This window comes from Engystomops pustulosus, chromosome 5, assembly GCF_040894005.1.
Source record: "Engystomops pustulosus chromosome 5, aEngPut4.maternal, whole genome shotgun sequence".
Classification (NCBI taxonomy): domain Eukaryota; kingdom Metazoa; phylum Chordata; class Amphibia; order Anura; family Leptodactylidae; genus Engystomops; species Engystomops pustulosus.
The window spans coordinates 190,692,619-190,711,217 of NC_092415.1; the positions used below are offsets into that span (position 1 = coordinate 190,692,619).

The 18,599-nt window shown below is 42.9% G+C and overlaps 1 protein-coding gene across 6 annotated transcripts in view; it reads left to right on the forward strand.

Annotated features, from left to right (window-relative positions):
• The window catches only part of ARHGAP21 (Rho GTPase activating protein 21), a 102,584-nt gene extending 85,921 nt beyond the window's left edge, over positions 1 to 16,663 (forward strand). For 4 of the 6 annotated variants that reach the window (XM_072154131.1, XM_072154127.1, XM_072154129.1 and 1 more), the window contains 16 exons: positions 650 to 752; positions 841 to 880; positions 2,003 to 2,128; positions 2,216 to 2,512; positions 2,678 to 2,748; positions 2,837 to 2,979; positions 4,671 to 4,804; positions 4,891 to 5,046; positions 5,138 to 5,216; positions 7,146 to 7,219; positions 7,375 to 7,464; positions 9,085 to 9,210; positions 9,302 to 9,343; positions 11,048 to 11,153; positions 14,516 to 14,547; positions 14,927 to 16,663. In XM_072154131.1, the coding sequence (XP_072010232.1) occupies positions 650 to 752; positions 841 to 880; positions 2,003 to 2,128; positions 2,216 to 2,512; positions 2,678 to 2,748; positions 2,837 to 2,979; positions 4,671 to 4,804; positions 4,891 to 5,046; positions 5,138 to 5,216; positions 7,146 to 7,219; positions 7,375 to 7,464; positions 9,085 to 9,210; positions 9,302 to 9,343; positions 11,048 to 11,153; positions 14,516 to 14,547; positions 14,927 to 16,585 (3,278 nt within the window). In that variant the 3' untranslated portion in view covers positions 16,586 to 16,663. The remainder of the gene's footprint in view (positions 1 to 649; positions 753 to 840; positions 881 to 2,002; positions 2,129 to 2,215; positions 2,513 to 2,677; positions 2,749 to 2,836; positions 2,980 to 4,670; positions 4,805 to 4,890; positions 5,047 to 5,137; positions 5,217 to 7,145; positions 7,220 to 7,374; positions 7,465 to 9,084; positions 9,211 to 9,301; positions 9,344 to 11,047; positions 11,154 to 14,515; positions 14,548 to 14,926) is intronic. The other 2 variants (XM_072154128.1, XM_072154130.1) reach the window with 1 other exon arrangement.
• Positions 16,664 to 18,599: the final 1,936 nt, after the last annotated feature.

An 18,599-nucleotide genomic window follows, 5' to 3' on the forward strand; every position in this document is an offset into this window, starting at 1 on the left:
TGCTGTCATTCTTTTAGGAAGCTGCCTTGTTTACTTCCTGTGGATAAAACCCAGTCCCAGGTCATGTGGTGTCACATAGGCGGATAGCTTGTTATGTATCACACAGCTCTGATTACTCTGTGATATAGCAGCCGTGTGACAACACATGACCTGGGATTTAACAAGCCATGCACCTGTGTGACGTCACATGACCAGGTGTCCAGGGACCTCCCACACTCCAAAACAGACTGGTAGGTTGATTAGATTGTGTGCCCCATTGGGGACAGGGACTGATGTGGCAAGCTCTGTGCAGCGCAGCGTGATCTGTGTGCACTATATAAATAAAGAATTTATTATTATTATTATTATTATTATTCAATGGGGGGGGTCCAACCATTGGAATCCCCGGTGATTGGGAATAATAATAATAATTCTTTATTTATATAGCGCACTCAGCTTGTCACATCAGTCCCTGTCCCCAATGGGGCTCACAATCTAATCCACCTACCAGTATGTTTAGAAGTGAAGAGGGTGCATGTAAATATGTGGATAATTTAAAGGGATGAGACAACCCTTTTTAAGAAATAGTTTTCCGCACTACACCTGCAGACTCTACGTATAGCATAAGGAGTCTGCAAACCATAACCTGCCCTTGTACATCCCATTACAGAGTCGGCGCGATCCGGCGCCCTCGAAGTGCATTCTGCCTCCAAGACCGAAAGGTCGAAATCCTGCGATGAAGGACTGGACGACTACAAGGGGGAGGGGAAGCTGTAAGTTGTAGCATATCCTTTACTCCTCATCACAGTTTTTATCATATAACAGATCATCTCCTAACCGTGTTGTGTTTCCCTCCCTCAGCAGGGATCTGGAGCACGTGTCCAGCCTGAAACGTATCAAGGTTTGTCTACAAATTACATAGGACAGATCTGGATCTGCCGATTTAGTGTAGACCCCATGTATATCCCCTCCATAGATGGCCCTGGACATCGTATCATTAACTCTCCCTTATGTAATGATCTGGATCTCGGAGCGCTGTCTCTTCTGACCATAGGATATGCAGATTTATGGAAATGTGCATTGTATTTCTATAGAAAGCTTAGTGTATGCTGGTGTATATCTATTTATATATGATCAGCTATGCCTTCTGTAGTGTAGGATAATGGGGCTCTACATTACACGTGATATTTATAGGATAAGCTTTACCATGAATCTGACCGCAACGGTAAATCATGTCCGATGTGCTGACGCCACACGCCGCATCCCAAAGGAAAGCCTGGACTGCAGTGTTACGGCATGATGAGGGATATTGATTTTCCACTAAAAAAATATCCGCCGTCAGGGAATATGCAGGTTCATGCAGGACCTGTCCCTTCTCCTGACATAATGGTAATAGAGTTAAGAGTTGGTACAATGTGTGCTCAGTATAATATCTTTTATAATTTTATATTTTTTTTTTTATATTAAATAGGGTTATTAGATTAATTAAAATTTTTATTAGAAATGTTCCAATCAAACAATTAGAATTGCCTTATTATAATAGAATAATTCATAAGAATTTTTATCATATAAATAAGAATCATTCAAATCATTCTAAGATTTGATTGCATTAGAATAATATATTAGGAGCTGCGGAATTTGATGGCGCTATATAAATAAAGATTATTATTTATTATAAAGGTTCAATTGGATTCTTTACCCATGGCAATGGTTATAGATGATATACCTCATTACCTTTACCCCTCCATTTCCACCACTAAGGCTGTAGTGAACAAAACTTACAACATGGGGATCTATAACATATTCACAGGTTGTCTGGGGGAATCAGGGCTGTTAAAAGGGACCTCAAATGTCCATTTTCCATGTTGCTAATCTCCATTGAAATGTATGTAGCAAAGTTGAAAAACCAGATAAAACCCACAGAAGAAAAGTTAAAACGGGACAATCCCTTTAAATCCAACACTCAGAATCTGGCTTATTCACTCTCCTCGAGGGTTAGTAGTAAACATGTCTTCTCTTTCAGGTCCCGCAGAGCATGCAGTCTTCCGAGGACTCAGAGTCCAGAAAAGATTCTTCCTCCGACGTCTTCATCGACTCAAACAAAGAAGGTTATCTCTACTTCCGGCAGCTCATCACGGATAAAGGAAAGGTAGGTGACCTATTTGACCATCACAGACATAGAGGGCGTCATATCCCCTGTATACACACCTCATCATTTACTGATGTTTCCCTCCAGAGAGTTGGCGGCAGTATGAGACCTTGGAAACAAGTCTACGTCATCCTACGCAACAACTCCCTGTATCTGCACAAGGACCGGAAGGATCAGGCCGCACATCTGTCCTCTCAGTCTGAAGAAGAGCAGCCCATAAACATCACCGGGTGTTTAGCCGACATCTCGTACAGCGAAACGAAACGCAAGAACGTGTTCCGCGTTACAACTTCCAACCGGGAGTATCTCTTCCAGGCCGAGGACAGGGATGAAATGTTGGATTGGATTAATGCGATCCGGGAAAATGGCAACCAAAACGACGAGGTAGCGGATGTGCCCCTTACCATTGTATTCTAAATGAAGTTTGAGCTCATATGCTTCAGTCACAAGCGGCGCTCCTGCCACACGTGTCTTTGAGCTCCCGTGCGTGCTGTCCATATTATATAACTCTATTGTTTGTGACTTACAAGTAATTTCTCTTCTTTGTAGGAAACCAACCAGGCGAGCCGGGACCTGATAGAAGAACAGCGCAAGCGCAAGGACTTCAACGTGGCCGCCAAGTAATTAAGTTTGAAGAAATTTGTTGCAACAAAATTGGTGAATAGGGAAAAGGTAACATATTATCTGTTTGTTTTTTTTCTATTTAAGATCCTCCAACAACAAAACTGAACCCTCTCCTAAACCCGCCCGGCCGCCCATCACCATCCCATATATCCTCAATCCTAGAACAGATTCCAAACCGCTGAGTCCGCACTCCCCCAAGCAGGATTCGGAGCGCAAGCAGATCAAAGGTTGGTATTGATAATCGTTCATGGCCCTATAAGGGGTATCTGCACAGGTTATGTATTAGCTACACTGCAGCATAATACAGTAGCAGGGAATTATGGGAAATATGATAATCCGATGCATGCACAATGGGGAACGTCTTTCGGCTGTGGATTTTTGATCCGCAGCAAATGAGCTAATGGTTTGTGTTGTGACCTGCTACTTACCGCAAGAGTCAGTAGATATTATAGGGGATTTCTGCAATTATAATATTGGTCTATCCTTAGTATGGTTGATCAATATTAGATCATTGGGGGTCAGATGACTCTCCTGAACTACGATGATCAGATTTTTAGCAAGTTTCTTTGGCTTCTCATCCATCAATCCTAATTGTAGCTCAGTCCTGTTCAAGTGCATAGGTCTGACCTGCAATACTGAGCATAGCCACTACACATTGGAGGGCATACAACTTGGGGAGGATTGTAGAGGCCTTGATGCATCTGCAAGTGTCTGTATTCTCTTCTAACAGCTAATTAGTGTAAGATAATTATTCTAAGGGAATAGATCATTTATATCGTGGTCCTATAAGAACCCAGCAGCGCATGTTACATGTAGCACATAAGTGAGTTTGTTCTGACAAAGTTGCTAGCACAATTACAGGATTTACCACACCGAACAATAAATCTGTACAGAAATCGGCATGCAAGTTCAGTTCAATCCAGTAAATCCCGCAAGCACAAAAGAGCATGTTTGCCGGAACAATGGGCTTTAATATGTTACTGAAACTAGATAATGTTGCTTGTAAGAGGAGTCTACTACTACACACTCTCTCCCGGGACCTAGCATACTGCTGACTCACAAATACCTAAACAAACATACCTTAAGAATTCCAATCTTTTCACTCATTTGTAGAAGATTAAGGCCATTTAAAGTGGTATTCCCACAAAGACAAGATTCATAAATATACTCGAGATAACAAAATAACACATTCTCGAATTCACGGTTGTTAACAAAAATACAGCATTTTGCAGATTTAACTCTAACCTGTCTCGATCTGTCCTGGTGTACACAATTTCAGTTGCCTGGGATTTGACTGTATATGTTTTGACTGGGGGGGGGGGGGGGGGTCAGGCAGGCCCGATTCTTCTTGTGAATATCTTCTCCCGTCTGCTCGCTGCAGTCTCTCAGCACTCCTGCCCCTCCCCACTGCATTCCAAGACGAGCTCACACACAGACACTTCCTGTTGGCCAGCAGCAGTGTGAGGAGAATGAATCCCCAAGCTACAGATAAGATTAGGTCTTTATAGCAGGGGAAGGTGTTGCAGCAGTGTGTTGTATACCGAAGATGTAGCAGATCTGATCATATCTTTTGTGTTATGTCCATCTCACGGATCGCTATCATCTCTGATCTGTCTCACCTCTTTCTATGTGTCAGATACTAGTACAACATTCAGAAGCTTAATAAAAGTGTAGATAAACCTGTACACTGATGATCTAAGCACATTGTCAGCACACAGCATCTCATAGCACTAGAGGAATCATGAAGTGTCTACTTAGAGTGGAGTAAAACGACAATAAAACTGAGTAAAATTGTCAAGTAAGGGGTTAGAATGATCTTTATTGTGTAAACATCACTAGGAGAGAAAAGGGATATTTCCATGAAAAAAAGTTCTCAAATTTTTAAGTTATGTAAATGTATCCATTTGTTTAATCAAAGATGAGACCAGTCCACCCAAGGACAAAGGAACGTGGAGGCGCGGTATTAACCATATCATCAGAAAGAAGAAGACAACCGGCGGCGGTACCTTTGGCGTCCGCCTAGATGACTGCCCCCCTGCTCAGACCAATAATGTAAATATGGCCGCCTCTGTCCAGCCTACACCATTCCACTATGGCGGTATCTCGGCTAAACCTTGCTTTCCCCTCTGGTATTTCAGTACGTGCCGCTGATTGTGGATGTTTGCTGTAAGTTGGTGGAGGAGCGAGGGCTGGAGAACACGGGGATATACAGAGTCCCCGGTAATAATGCCGCCATCGCCAACATGCAGGAGGAGCTCAACAAGGGATTTACAGACCTCGACCTGGAAGATGATGTACGTTTATCAATCCCCCGGTCCAGAATTGTCACGGGATGGAAGAAGCGTGTTGCTACATTTTTAATTCGGATTGTCTTTTCTTCCGTAGAAATGGCGGGATTTGAATGTTATAAGCAGTCTCCTGAAGTCCTTCTTCCGAAAGCTTCCAGAGCCGCTGTTCACGAATGGTAAGAGATTTAACTCCGTTATTGAATGTATTTATAGTCTTTTATGTTGCATCGAAAACAGAGGTGGAGGTTCTCTCCTTGTGACCCCTCCATGAGGGAAATTGTGCAGCTTTTCATGTGGAGGACTCCAGCAGTCCGTGGAATTCATGGATAACTCATTACTTGTATTACTAACTCCCACCAGTAGTGGCCGCTGCAAGAAAACTGTAAAGCCAGACATGAAATCTGCAGCGATCACAAGTGGTTGTCATTATGTGACCCTATTACAGGGGATCTCCCAGAGGTAAAGGGAGCTGATTATATGGTTACAGAATGAGATTATTGAAACGCTCTGTTGTCCATATGATTTTGTTCACCTGTATACAGATCTCATAATGAATGCAGTCCTTACTGTTCAGATTGTACATGTAGCATTCTGTAACTTGGATTCTGATAGCTGGTAACTCAGCATTATATGGGGAGGGGGGCGCAAGAGATGTCCTTAAAGGAAATCCGGGGGAACTTACTCATAGATCCAGGCACGGTGACTGGTGATCATCTTATATTTTTTCGATGGCCTCCTTCTTTCTAAAATCAACTTTTATAATTATGCTAATTAGCCAGAAACTCAGTGTTACCAGAGGTTGCTGTAGATTCACAGGTTGTTAGTCTCGCCATCCCTACTGCTCCATCAACACTTGCCCCTCCTGCTGCTGAGGGAAGAAGTGCCGAGGGAGCAGGGGAGAAGACAGTGTAACAGCCTGTAAATCTTCAGCGCAGAGGGGCTCTGGAAATACTCCCCCAGAGCACTTTTGACTCATTAGTTGATTTTAGAAGGAAGGAGGCCATGGATAATAAATATAAGAAGATTACCACAGTCACGGTGCCTGGACCTATGAGTAAGTGTCCCTGGTTTATCAGGCTTAATTTTCATGGTAGATTTCCTTTAAATTAAAGGGGTGTAAGCGGTTCTTCTGCTTCATTCAAAGATGTTAGCACAGAGGGGAGCAGCCGGAAATCTAAGAGCCAGGGCTTACGGTGTTTGCCTCTGGATGATGTCCAATGGGTTGTGCAGAGATTCAGCTCTTACCTTTCTTAAGAGGCAAATATTGCAAACACTTAAGTGCATTTGGTTGCGTTTTGTTGACTGTAACTAGACTCAGTCATGCTATGAAGGCTTAGATCAGACGAGCTGCTATTCCATAAAGCCAAATGCTATCTTTTTTCTTGTGCACGTAGACATTTAGTAATGGTCATGTCTTAAAGGGATTGAAAAGAAGAAACCTCGCCTTTATTTTATTGGAACCGAGCTGCATTGCTAGGCACGGCTTACGGCACTAGAATGAAGCAGCCATGTTTTCTCCATTTGTGTACAACCTCAAACTTCCAGAACTTCAGACGATTAAAGGAAATCCAACATGGATAAACCAGGGACACTTACCCATAGATCCAGGCACTGTGACATTGCGTCTTCTCATATGACACATGGCCACCTTCCTTATTAAAATCTAATTTTAAAATGACGCTAATGAGCCGAAGGTGCTCCTGGGGTGTTACCAGAGCCCCTCCATGCTGTAGCTTCAAAGACTGTTACAGGAACACCTCCCCTTCCCATTGTGTGAGATTACAGCACACAGAGGAATGGGAAAGAGCTGAGGGGGAGGTTAGACAGTGTGACAGCCTTTGAAGCTACAGCATGGAGGTGCTCTTGTAACACCCCAAGAACCCTTCAGGCTTATTAGCATAATTTTATAAGTGGATCTTAGAAGGAAGGAGGCCATGGATAACAAATATAAGATTAGTGCCTGGATCTATGAGTAAGTGTCCCTGGTTTATCAGGATGGATTTGGATTGTAGATTTCCTGTAAAATTATATCAGACAGCGGTTGTTGCATTTGATTTTAATGGATAATCAGCATAATTACAATTATATTTGTGTTTTGTTACCAGACAGATACAATGACTTTATTGAAGCAAACCGCAGAGAAGATCCCAAGGAAAGACTCGTAGTACTAAAAAGATTGGTAAGTCCCAACAGCTCCCCTCATTAACCCTTATATCTCGTCTCTGTGTAACGGACCGGTCCACAATTGGTCAGAGGTCTTGTGCCATGTCCCAGCTCTGCATTTCTGGGGCCGATGTTTCTGCATTTTTCAATATCTCTTTTATTTATTTCCAGGTTCTTGATCTGCCTAGGCACCACTACGAGACGCTCAAGTTCCTGTGCACGCATCTGAAAACCGTAGCCGAAAATTCTGAGAAAAATAAGGTGAACACTCCTAAGATTTTTTTTTTTCTTGTGTTTTTGCGGACGTTCTATCACACAGTTCTAGCTAGGATCCGGCTGCATCGTATGGAAACTTTGGACGCACCTCTGATCCATGTATGGGGGCTTTCTATGGAACTCTCGTTCTTCAGATCTCTGATCCCTGGAGGTCCAACCAAAGGAAATCTCAGTCTCTTATCCTCTATTCCAGTGATGGCAAACCTTTTAGAGACCGAGTGCCCAAACGGCAACATAGACCCGCTTATTTATCGCAAAGTGCCAGCACAATAATTTAATTATTGATTTATACTCCCTTCTCTGTCACAGTTTTCATTGATACCAGCACCTGAGGACATCAATAAAGCAGAAAATAGTCCCAGGTAGCACTGTCACTTTATAATAGCTCTGTGCACAGCAAGTCCTGGGCTCTCTGGGACTGCAGGAAGATACCTGGAGTCATCTCTGGTGATGGCCTGAGTGCCCACAGAAAGGGCTCTGAGTGCCACCTCTGGCACCTGTGCCATAGGTTAGCCATCACTGCTCTATTCTGTGCATGTTGTGGCTCAACCCCCTTTAAAAAGGAATCGCTATTATCCATGAAATGTCTGGGTCCATGGTCATGTCACAGTGTAAGGACCCTTTATAGACCCTTTATTGGTACCTCTGGACATGGTAAAGATCTCAAATGGGTTGGTGGATAGCTTCCTGGAGTTGCACCTCTGAACCCTTCAAAGGAAATCTACCAAAATCCATCATAAGCCAGGGACACTTACCCATGAATCCAGGCACTGCACTGTAAGTTCTTATGGCCTCCTTCCTTCTAAAATGAAGGCACCTCCTTGCTGTAGCTTAGAAGAAATGGGGGATAGAAGAGACAGAGGGGCGCTCCTGTGGTGTATTACCCTTCTTCCTTCAAAAACCCAACTTTTATAATTATTCTAATGAGCCAGAAGGGCTCTGGGCGGGCGTTATCAGAGGCCCTCCTTGCTGTAGCTTCACAGGCTGTTACACTTTGCAGTAGTATCTCTCCTCCTCATTCCTTAGCACTGCCTTCTGAAATCTCGCAGTTAAGAGGAGGGGGAAGAGGGGAAGTGCACCTGCACAGTGTAACAGCCTGCAAAGCTACAGCAAGGAGGGCCTCTGATAACGCCCCCCCAGAGCCCTTCTGGCTCATTAGAATAATTATAAAAGTTGGGTTTTTGAAGGAAGGAGGCTATAGATATAGGAAGATTACCACAGTCCTGGTGCCTGGATCTATGAGGAAATGTCCCTGGTTTATCAGGATGGATTTTGCTGTTAGATCTTTAAGAAGCCTGGATCTTTTTGGAGACCTCAGGGGGGTAGGCTCCTGCTGAAACCTCTATTATTCTGTCCACCTATTTCTCTGAGGTCACTTGCCATGACCAGCGGTACCAGATCTTTCTACTCATATCCAGGGATCTGAAAGCTCAGCCCATCCAGGAACCTCAGCTTGTAACTTGTAAGCGCTGGAATGGAGTTGCTAACCATCCGAAAACTGTCATGCACAAGTTTTCAAAATTGACCAAATAGACCAAATCTCATGATTCTGTAGTATCAGATCCCAAATAGAATTTTGGGTAATTCTTTAATTTTCTTTTGTAGATGGAGCCCAGAAACTTGGCCATTGTGTTTGGTCCGACGTTGGTGAGAACATCGGAAGACAACATGACAAACATGGTCACGCACATGCCTGACCAGTACAAAATAGTGGAGACCCTCATTCAGTGTGTGAGTGGAGACTCTGTACACTTTTTTTTCTTTCTTTTTGTGTATTATAATAATGTCTCATTCGTGTTTTATGTTCCTTCTGTGTTTCCAGCACGATTGGTTTTTCAGTGATGAAAGTGCAGACGAACCAATTGTAAGTATTGTTTCCAGTTTACGTTTATTTTCTTATGGAGGAAACTGGAAGACTGAGTACTAGTAGTAGAGCCGCTAAGCGCTAATCTGGCGTGTTTAATGATGAACTGAAGGGTTAATCTTAGCAAAGTCCAACATATCCGCAAAAGATATTTAAATACACTTCCCCCCCCTCTCCGCTGAGTTGTGTGTAGCAGGACAATCTCCTAGCGGGTCTACATTATGCTGTTCCTCTGTTATTCTTACTGAAAATGTATAAACCAATCGCCAAGTCGGGTATTACCGTCCCTGTGACCCTGGCCGTACTGATCGCTCCTGATTGGTCAGTGTGTAATGACTCCTAAATGTCCAATTTAAATAGAGGAAAAGCACAATAAAGAAACCCATGAAAAGAAAATTATTCACAGTAATTTACTCCTATAGAAAGATGAAGTTAAAAATGTGTGCTTGTCCCTTTTTAAGAGACTGTCCACACCGGACGACCAAAATCACACCAGATTGTGTGAGTTTATATATTTTACTTTTTTGTCCAGATTTAATTGTCAAATTTCTGCCGCTTTGGCCCGAATTTCAGCCTAATAATTGCATAAAAAAATAATCTATTCTATAATAAATAAAAAAATAGTAGTAATAATAATAATAATAATTATTATTTGTAGTAATTATAATTATTCTGTACAATTTGGAGCATCTTTGAGGTCACTATGACCGGATGAGCTGTGACGCGCCTCTATACGGTCATAGCGCCCGTACATAAAATCGTGGCCGTATGTTGCACTCGTGGACCAGACTTTGCCCATTCATGAACCTACATTCCAGTCACCCCAAAAGCAATTTGCCCCGTCATTAACGGTCTTGGATTACACAATACAGTCTCTGGCAACTTCCCCTTGTATTTCACCGCTCCAGTGTGGAATATACCTGGCACCTCTCCTGACATGTCTAATGTAGCAAATTACTTGCTCCTCTGTTCTTCCTGGAAATGTATGAATATGTTAAAGGGGGTTTTCCAGGATGCACCAATTTGTAGTTAAAATAAAAAGCTAAACTGTACTCCTCTACTCTCCTGGGTGGCATCATCAATGACATGACTGGTGCAACCTTTCATTGGCTCACTGCTACCGATGAGACCAGTGATGGGCTGTGGCGGTGGCTTCGCACCCATCCTCTAGTCGCCACATAGATGTTTCTCCTGGAAAAACCCCTTTAAAAGACATCTACCACCAGGATGAAAGACTGTGTATGCAAATGAACCTGAGGGGCTCAAGGCTCCATTAACACCTATGAAGCTTGGAGCCCCTCAGGCTCATTTACATACAATCCTTCACCCTGGTGGATGCCCTTTCAGAACACTCTTTTGAGGCTCTTGACATTCAAATAGTTTGTCTTTCCGCACCCTGTAGCTGTCTAATCCGTGTTGACTATGTAGGCACCCACCTAGCGGACAAGCGGCCGGGTGACACCCTATTGTCAACTTGTTTGGACACTTCCAGGAGGAAAAACTGAGGCACATTGCAAATATTTGCTACCATGGACAAGTCAGGACAGCAGACAGGTCCTATCTAGAACTGCAGGCTCCCCCCAGGATATCATAGAGCTGGGGGGGCAGTGCCATACGTTGTGACTCTTATGATGTAGATGTCTCGCATAGTAGAGCTTATATGTGTGTGATGATGTTGAAGAGATCTCTGTTTGTTAACTGTAGACAGCTGTACAGGAGGAAAGCACAGTAGAATCTCAGCCAGTGCCAAACATAGATCATTTACTCAGCAACATTGGAAGGACCGGCCTGTCCCCCGGAGACGTATCAGGTAACAGCGTTAACCCGCAGGCTAGCCACACACACGCCTAATCTTACCCATAGGCTCTGAGGTCTTGTGACTGCTTCTACAATCTGATATTCCTGCTTTTGTATCCCTTCAATTCTTTGTATAACTCCACCCAATGCCGATACAATGTATACGATGCAGAATCGGGAACGGCTCCCATGTGATAGGAGGCGGGTGAGGCGCAGGTTCCTCCTTATGGCCCCTCCCACTTCCGATCTACAGGACATGAGAGGTTTTCATTCATTTTGGGTGGAGTTAACGATTTATTAACCACAGCTTAATCCTGCACCCAATATCTGCACATACGTTTATAGATATGATATAGAATAGTGGATAATACATTGAATATTCCATCCCCAGAAGAGAGTTACTAATTATTATGTAGAATTGGGTGTAATATACTGCATGGATCGGAAAACTGATCCAGGTTTTAATGAAGCGCTGCCCGGGTGTTTGGATATGGAATATTACCCAGAGGAGACTGGTTGGGCTGTCCCTCTGATTATACAGGATGCAATGAGTGAGTTGGGTCCGGGAAGCTCGCTCTGTGTATTATTGGGTATTCCTGAACCAAATCCTTTATCACTGGACTGGATTCCACATGTCAGATCAGTCCAAAGATTAGAGGTTCATTCCGGGAAATCCCACAAGCGCATGAAACGAGTTTCTTAGACTGTAACTCGCTTTTGGGTAACGTGCTTAAAGGAAACCAGTCCGGAAAATGACTCCTCATAAACCTCTACTAGTACCTTTTATGAAGTGGATTATTTTTTTAATGGCACAGTGTTGTTAGCGTTTTGCCCAAAAAATGTACTTTTTCAGTGATCTGCAGATAAAGTCAAGGAGGCGGAGAGATACTGGTCCAGGTCTATTACAGTAATTTCTGCTCATAGGTTTCCTTCAATCATATTTGGGCTGCAGTACCAGAGGAGGAAAGCCCAATAGTGGATTAATAATAGAACTTTTTTTTTTTTTTTTTTTTTTTTTGGGTCCTTAACCTACCATCAAAATCCATCAGGATAAACCAGTGTCCTTTTAATCCTAGTTCAGTACCTCGCTTTACAAATCTTAGCAATTACTTGCATTTCCCATGAGAAAATAATCCTGGAATAAAATCTCCTAAGTGGAGCGGGCCGAGCAGATTTCACAGACCAGCCAAGTGTATTTAACAACATGATGCTACATAATAGAGTCCCTGCTTCCGCAGTTGTTCCGCCAGGAAGAATGAACTCCCTGTATCGCTATGATGCTTGGAGCGGCCCATTTTGCACTGTGTGGTTGTTCTGTGAAATCTGCCCAGCTCTTGGTCCATTTTCGTCATTGGTTGACCCATGGTCGACCTTATCCATCCTCAATTGCCAACTGGGCGTTACCTTTTCCCTCCTGAAAAAGTTGTTCCTACATAGTTTCATGAGGTCAGCACCGATTGGCCAATGTCATTGTGTAGCAACACTCCATCTCCCCAAATCTGGTAACACCCATTTTGTCAATTCATAACAAAACTTCGAGGAGTTCGCTGAAAAGATCTTCCAGAATTGTTATTTTATGGGAAGCGCACGGTTTCGCGGATACAGATCCTGAGAGTTAAAATATTTTCTTAAAGTGATAAATTGGATCACCATGTCTAATCCAGCAGCGCCGCATTAAATCCTGCCGTGTTATTTCCAACTTATAGCCTCTCCCCGCCAGCCGTTTTGCGGACCGGAGCGTCGTTTATTAAGACCAATATTGTTTCGGTCCACAAAATGGCGGCCTCCTGTGAGAAGTGTACTATGACGTGTGTACTAAAGTTACTCTCCCTTCTATCTTTCCACTTGCAACCTGTTCCTTGGCTAAGTACTAGTATCACAGGCGCTCTCAGCAAACCTCCCTTACCTGCTGCTGCACTAACCGAGCATGTTCTGCGCATAATAATAATCCCTTATAACACACAAGTGGCGCTCCGTGATGTCATCACATCCTAAAAACTTGTGTATCATAAGGACTACCGCACTCACTATCGTAAACGTTCTGACGTCACCACCTAATCGGTCCGCGGAAGTCCTTGCCGACTCCCGATCCACCCAAATTTTACAGTAGAGTTTGCGCTTTTCCATATATCTCAACATAGATCTCGATTCCAAGTGTTTTTTGTTTTTTTTTGCTTTATTCGTTTTGTTTTTTTGTTTTCTCCCGTATTTTTTTAAAAACAATCTATATACTGATGTGTAAACAGGCGAAATGGGAGGAGTCTATCACACAGTGATGTCACTAGTGGACTCTATGATGTCACTGATGGACAGCTGGAACTGTAGGAAGAAGGAGGATTGCTGCCCACATTGTAGCTGCCTTGTCTGCAGGAATCCCCGTTTTTTGTGAATGGACTTTTTTTTTTTTAAAAATTGATCTTTTATTTTTCTGCAATCTGATTTATATAAATATCGTATGAGAAAATAAGAGGAAAACCTGCACTGTACAATTTTTTTTGTCCTGCTCAGCGTATTTTAAACAGATCAATGCTACTTTCTTAAAGTCTTTCTGCCGTTTTCTTGTTATTTCTGAAGCAGACCCTGAGGAGAGATAGCATGGTACGGTCTACTAGTCTTATTAGTCACAAGCATTAGCCATGTGTCGTCTATAAGGGGTGTGGCATGGGGCTCAGCTCTCGCATTATTTACCTACCAAGACCAATCACCATTCCAATTGACATCGTAGCCCCCCCAGGCTTAGCCCCCTCCTACGCTCTTTATTCTCGTCTAGCCTCAGTTTTCTTTCCCTATAATTGATTTGGTGTTCATTTCTCATTCCATAAGTCTAGTTATATATTCCCCCCCCCCTATCATCCCTAGATCCAAAAATGAATTTCTAATTGGCTCTAATCAAAAACTTTATTTAAAAAAACTAAAATTACATAATTCCAGTTGTGAAACGTTTAGTTCCCTTAGGGGGGGGGGGTTAAGGGATCCTGACGTAGCGTTAGCCAGTATGGAGTTGGGGTTTGGAGCCTCCCGCTGTAGATCTATAGATCGGTGCGGTCTTTTTTGAACATCAGTGTTTGGTTTTTTTTTTTATTACTTTATTTTTTTATGTTATTTTGAAGAACAGGGTTCCTTGCCATTCCTATCATTGAGCTGGTTCTGCCTACAATTCACAGCATCCTTTCATGGCGGTGGCTTTCTGTGGTGAAGCTTGCATCTTCTGTGAGCTATGACTATCCCCTTTGTTTTTCTTTTGCTTTGACACATTTTGTTCTGTGCTTGTCCTTTCCATGAAGCCTAGCATTATCTGTCTCCGCTGTGTACCTCGCCATACGCCACTGACATGTTTTTCTTTTCTTTGTTTTTTTGGGGGTTTTTCTTCAACAGATTCCGCTACTAGTGACTCGGCAAAATCTAAGGTAGGTCTCATCATCTTCTTCCTAATACTTATAACCTCTCTTAAAGTACAACTGTAAAGTATAAAAACTTTTGCCTAAGGCTACATTCAGACGATGTATGCCGGCTGCGGAGAGGAGCAGGGGATGAGCGCAGCTACGAGTTTATCCCAAATACAAATTACCTTACTAGTCCCCATACTTTTTGGCCTCCAGTGATGATGTTTTTGACACAAGTATATGAACAGTAAAAATGCCATTTTTCTGTCAAAACCAAATTGTTTTTAATTTTGATGTGACATGTACTAACTTTTCGGTCCCATGCTTGAGCGATTTGCTGTATCTTTCTTCTGCAGAGAACGTCTTTATCTATTTTATTCTAAATATGTTTTCTCTCTTCCAGGGTTCTTGGGGATCTGGAAAAGATCAGTATAGCAGAGAGCTGCTAGTGTCCTCTATTTTTGCTGCTGCCAGTCGAAAGCGCAAGAAGCAAAAAGACAAGGTTCAGCCAAGCAGTTCGGAGGACGAGCTAGACAACGTATTTTACAGAAGGGATCCCTCTCCTCGCGAAACGAGGAAGTCCGACAGTAGCAAATGTGAAACTCCAAAAACTAACAACGTGCCTCTAAAACCCAAAGCACTGACGCTGAAAATAAATCCTGAAAACCTAAGCAAAAATGATCCGAATGCATGTGTGGATGTAAAACTCAGGAAGGACAGTACACCTTCCGACGAGCCTACTACTCCTTTAAAGCCCAATAGTTCTCCAGACATGAGACAAAGACTGAAGGTGCAGTCCGATGACAAAAAAATCTTCCCCTCCCAGGAGAGCATGTCTGATTCGGGAACTGTACTTAGCACTTCATCCCAGGCCTCCATACATCGACCAAAACCCAAAATTATTATTAGCCCCGATACAAGAAGTAATGACTTTCTGACGGCAGAGGTGAGCTCCATCACCTCGGACTACTCTACGACATCATCCACATTATACACGGTTGGGCTGGAACCAAACCTGATAAACCATGAGGTCCAGTCTGTAGCAGAAAGCAAAGGTGACGATGCCGATGATGAAAGGAGCGAGTTAATAAGCGAGGGCAGGCCAGTGGAAACGGACAGCGAAGCAGACTTTCCAGTGTATCCTTCAAGCAGCGTATCCGAGCGACAAAATCGGCCAACGGTGGAAGAGTTCTCAAAGGGTAGTCGAAGGAACTCTGAAGGAAGTGCCAGCTGTACCGAGGGGAGCTCAACCCCAAGGATGGACAGCCGTCGTTTTAGTTCTCATAAACTCATTGAATGTGATACTTTGTCAAGGAAAAAGTCTACACGACAAAAGACGGACAGTGAATGTTCAACTGAAGGAAAAAACGATGAAACCCCAACATCTTCTACAGTTGCAGAGGAAGTCAACAAGGGGAGTCTTTCTGGCCAAATGGACGCGTCAAATAAAGGTGAAGCAGAAAAGCAGGAACTCGGGTGGAGGCTTAAAATAACGGACAGACTAAAACTGCGCCTTAAAGCTTCTGCTGATGATATGTTTGGAATAGGAAGTCAAAAAGCACACGCCATGGAAAACCGAAAGAAGAAGAATATCAGGAGGCGGCACACACTGGGAGGGCAGAGAGACTTTGCTGAGATAAGTGTTCTGAATTCATGGAAAATCCATGAACCTTCTCGCGGTACAGAGAATGAACTTTCTGCCGTGGATCGGTTGAAACCAAAGTGTCCATCGCAAGACCTCTCCATCTCCGAGTGGCTCGCCCGAGAGCGCTTACGCACTAGCTCATCTGAACTCAGCACAGTAAATCTAGAGGAGTCCTCTCTACAGAACACTAAATTCACCGAGTCCCAAACGCCAAACCCACCGACGACCTCTCCATCCCAAGTCAACTCTGCCACCTCCGATGACGGAACTGAAAATATCTCCGACGCCACCGATCAATTAAATGGGGAGAGCTACCAGAGCAAGAACAAAAATAACTTTAGTCCTGCTGTAGACGCTCACCCACATAAGCTTTCTGGTACTCAGGTGGCGAGATCTACCTTCTACCAGTACCTTTAATAGGGGAAAAAAAAAACATAGAGTTCCTTTTTAGGTGACACAAGTCAATTTTCAATTCAATGGGACTTGTGTCGGTGAGCTGAGAGCTTGCCTATGTCTTGAGTAAAAATTCCAATCTATATTGTCCCGTGCCTGAATTTATTTTTTTATTTTTCGTCGCCTGCAGCCTGTATGAGGGCTGAATTCACTCACAGGCCCTGTGGAACGTCTTCAGAGCGGCCGCAACACGATTCCCCCCCCCCCCCCCAATCCCCCGCCACCTTCTCGATGGAAGTACTTACAAGAATTGGAACCAATTGTCCTCTTTATTCGATTGTGCATCTCGGCTTCTGTATCCCGGGTTTTCTCGTTGGCAGAAATTCGCTGTGTAACGATGTCCTGTTTTTTGGGGTTTTTTTCAGTTTTTTTTTTCTCAATTTTTTTTTTTTTTTTTTTAATTTTATTTAGTCACTAAGAAAAGTGCCTCATTCTGACTTCATCTGCTGTGCTCGGGTGCCATATTGTTACCTGCTAATGGGAGAAACCCGGTGTGTACAAAGCATTTTATCATTTTCCAGACTTCATTAAATTTTACCGATTTTTAACAGGTGGACTCAGCGCTTCCATTCGTTGTGCATTCCGGTAGAATCAAGGATTTTGGTTTTTTTTGTTTTTCTTTTGTTTTTATATACCAACTTTTAATACAGTTTTATGTGACTTGAATTTTTAATCTTTCTGTAAGATACCGTAATAACTTAATGTGTATAGAAATATATATATATATAAATATATATATTACATTGTGTATCTTTTCTTCAGATACCGGATTTGATATAAATGTTGTAAGATAGGCATGTAGATAGTAACTACTGGGTTATTCTGCATGACGATCTAATACCATCCTGTACATGCCTGTGTGCATACCCACTGAAAACACTGGAAATAAAATTGTTTTGGTGATTTTTTTTTTTTTTTCCTTTCTAAAAAGATTCAATGCAAACTACATTTCTAATTTGGACATGTATAATCTCTGGGGCATCGGGCCTGGCCCTTGTAGCGGTCCCGGGGCTCTATGCAATTATACAGCAGGACTGTGAAAAATGGAGAACTCACAATCCATTCATATAAATCCAAGTTCACTGAAAGTATGTCCTCACCCTGCTGTGCTCTTGTCTCTTTGAACAGCTCCACAGTCCCTCCCCTATGAGGGACTGCTCCACCAATCGTCTCTCAGTAAAAGCTATAGTAGACTTCTGACTTTACTGCAGTCATTTACTGTAGAGACCATGGAGAACAGCAGTGTGAGTTCAGCTGTAAAATCTACATAGTACATACAGTCCTGCTGCTACTCACACACAAAGGTCTGGTATAATCCCCAGGGATCCGCTGAACCAAACTGTTTTTTTTTTTTTTGTTTCTGTTTTTTTTACAAAATATGTTAAATTGGGCAAAAATAACTGCTCTGATCTATGGCTCTACACTGGCAGAAATGACATAATCTAAATGAGCATGTGTGACCACCTGCACTGGACACAAGAGGTGGAAATTGCAAGAGGGATTGTAATGAGCACCAGGTGGCGCTATAACAGAGAGAGAGGCAGCTCTTATAACCTCGTGGATGGAGAGAACCTTCACTGGGCCATAGATTTGTTAGGTTTGTTCACTTTCAGCAAATAATTGATATTGTTTGTGTAAGGAAAAGTGATACCATTTTCCAATATACATTCTGTATAGTTTTCTAGATCTCTGCTTGCTGTCAGTTTGTAGAAAGATTCTATGTTTACTCCAGTGGATAGAATGGATAGAAATCTGTCCCTGGTCATGTGATGCACAGGTGCACGGCTCTTTATATCCCTGGTCATGTGATGTCACACAGGTGCACAACTCGGTATGTCCCTGGTCATGTGATGTCACACAGGTGCACAACTCGTTATATCCCTGGTCATGTGATGTCACACAGGTGCACGACTCTTTATATCCTGGTCATGTGATGTTGCACGGCTCATTATATCCCTGGTCATGTGATGTCACACAG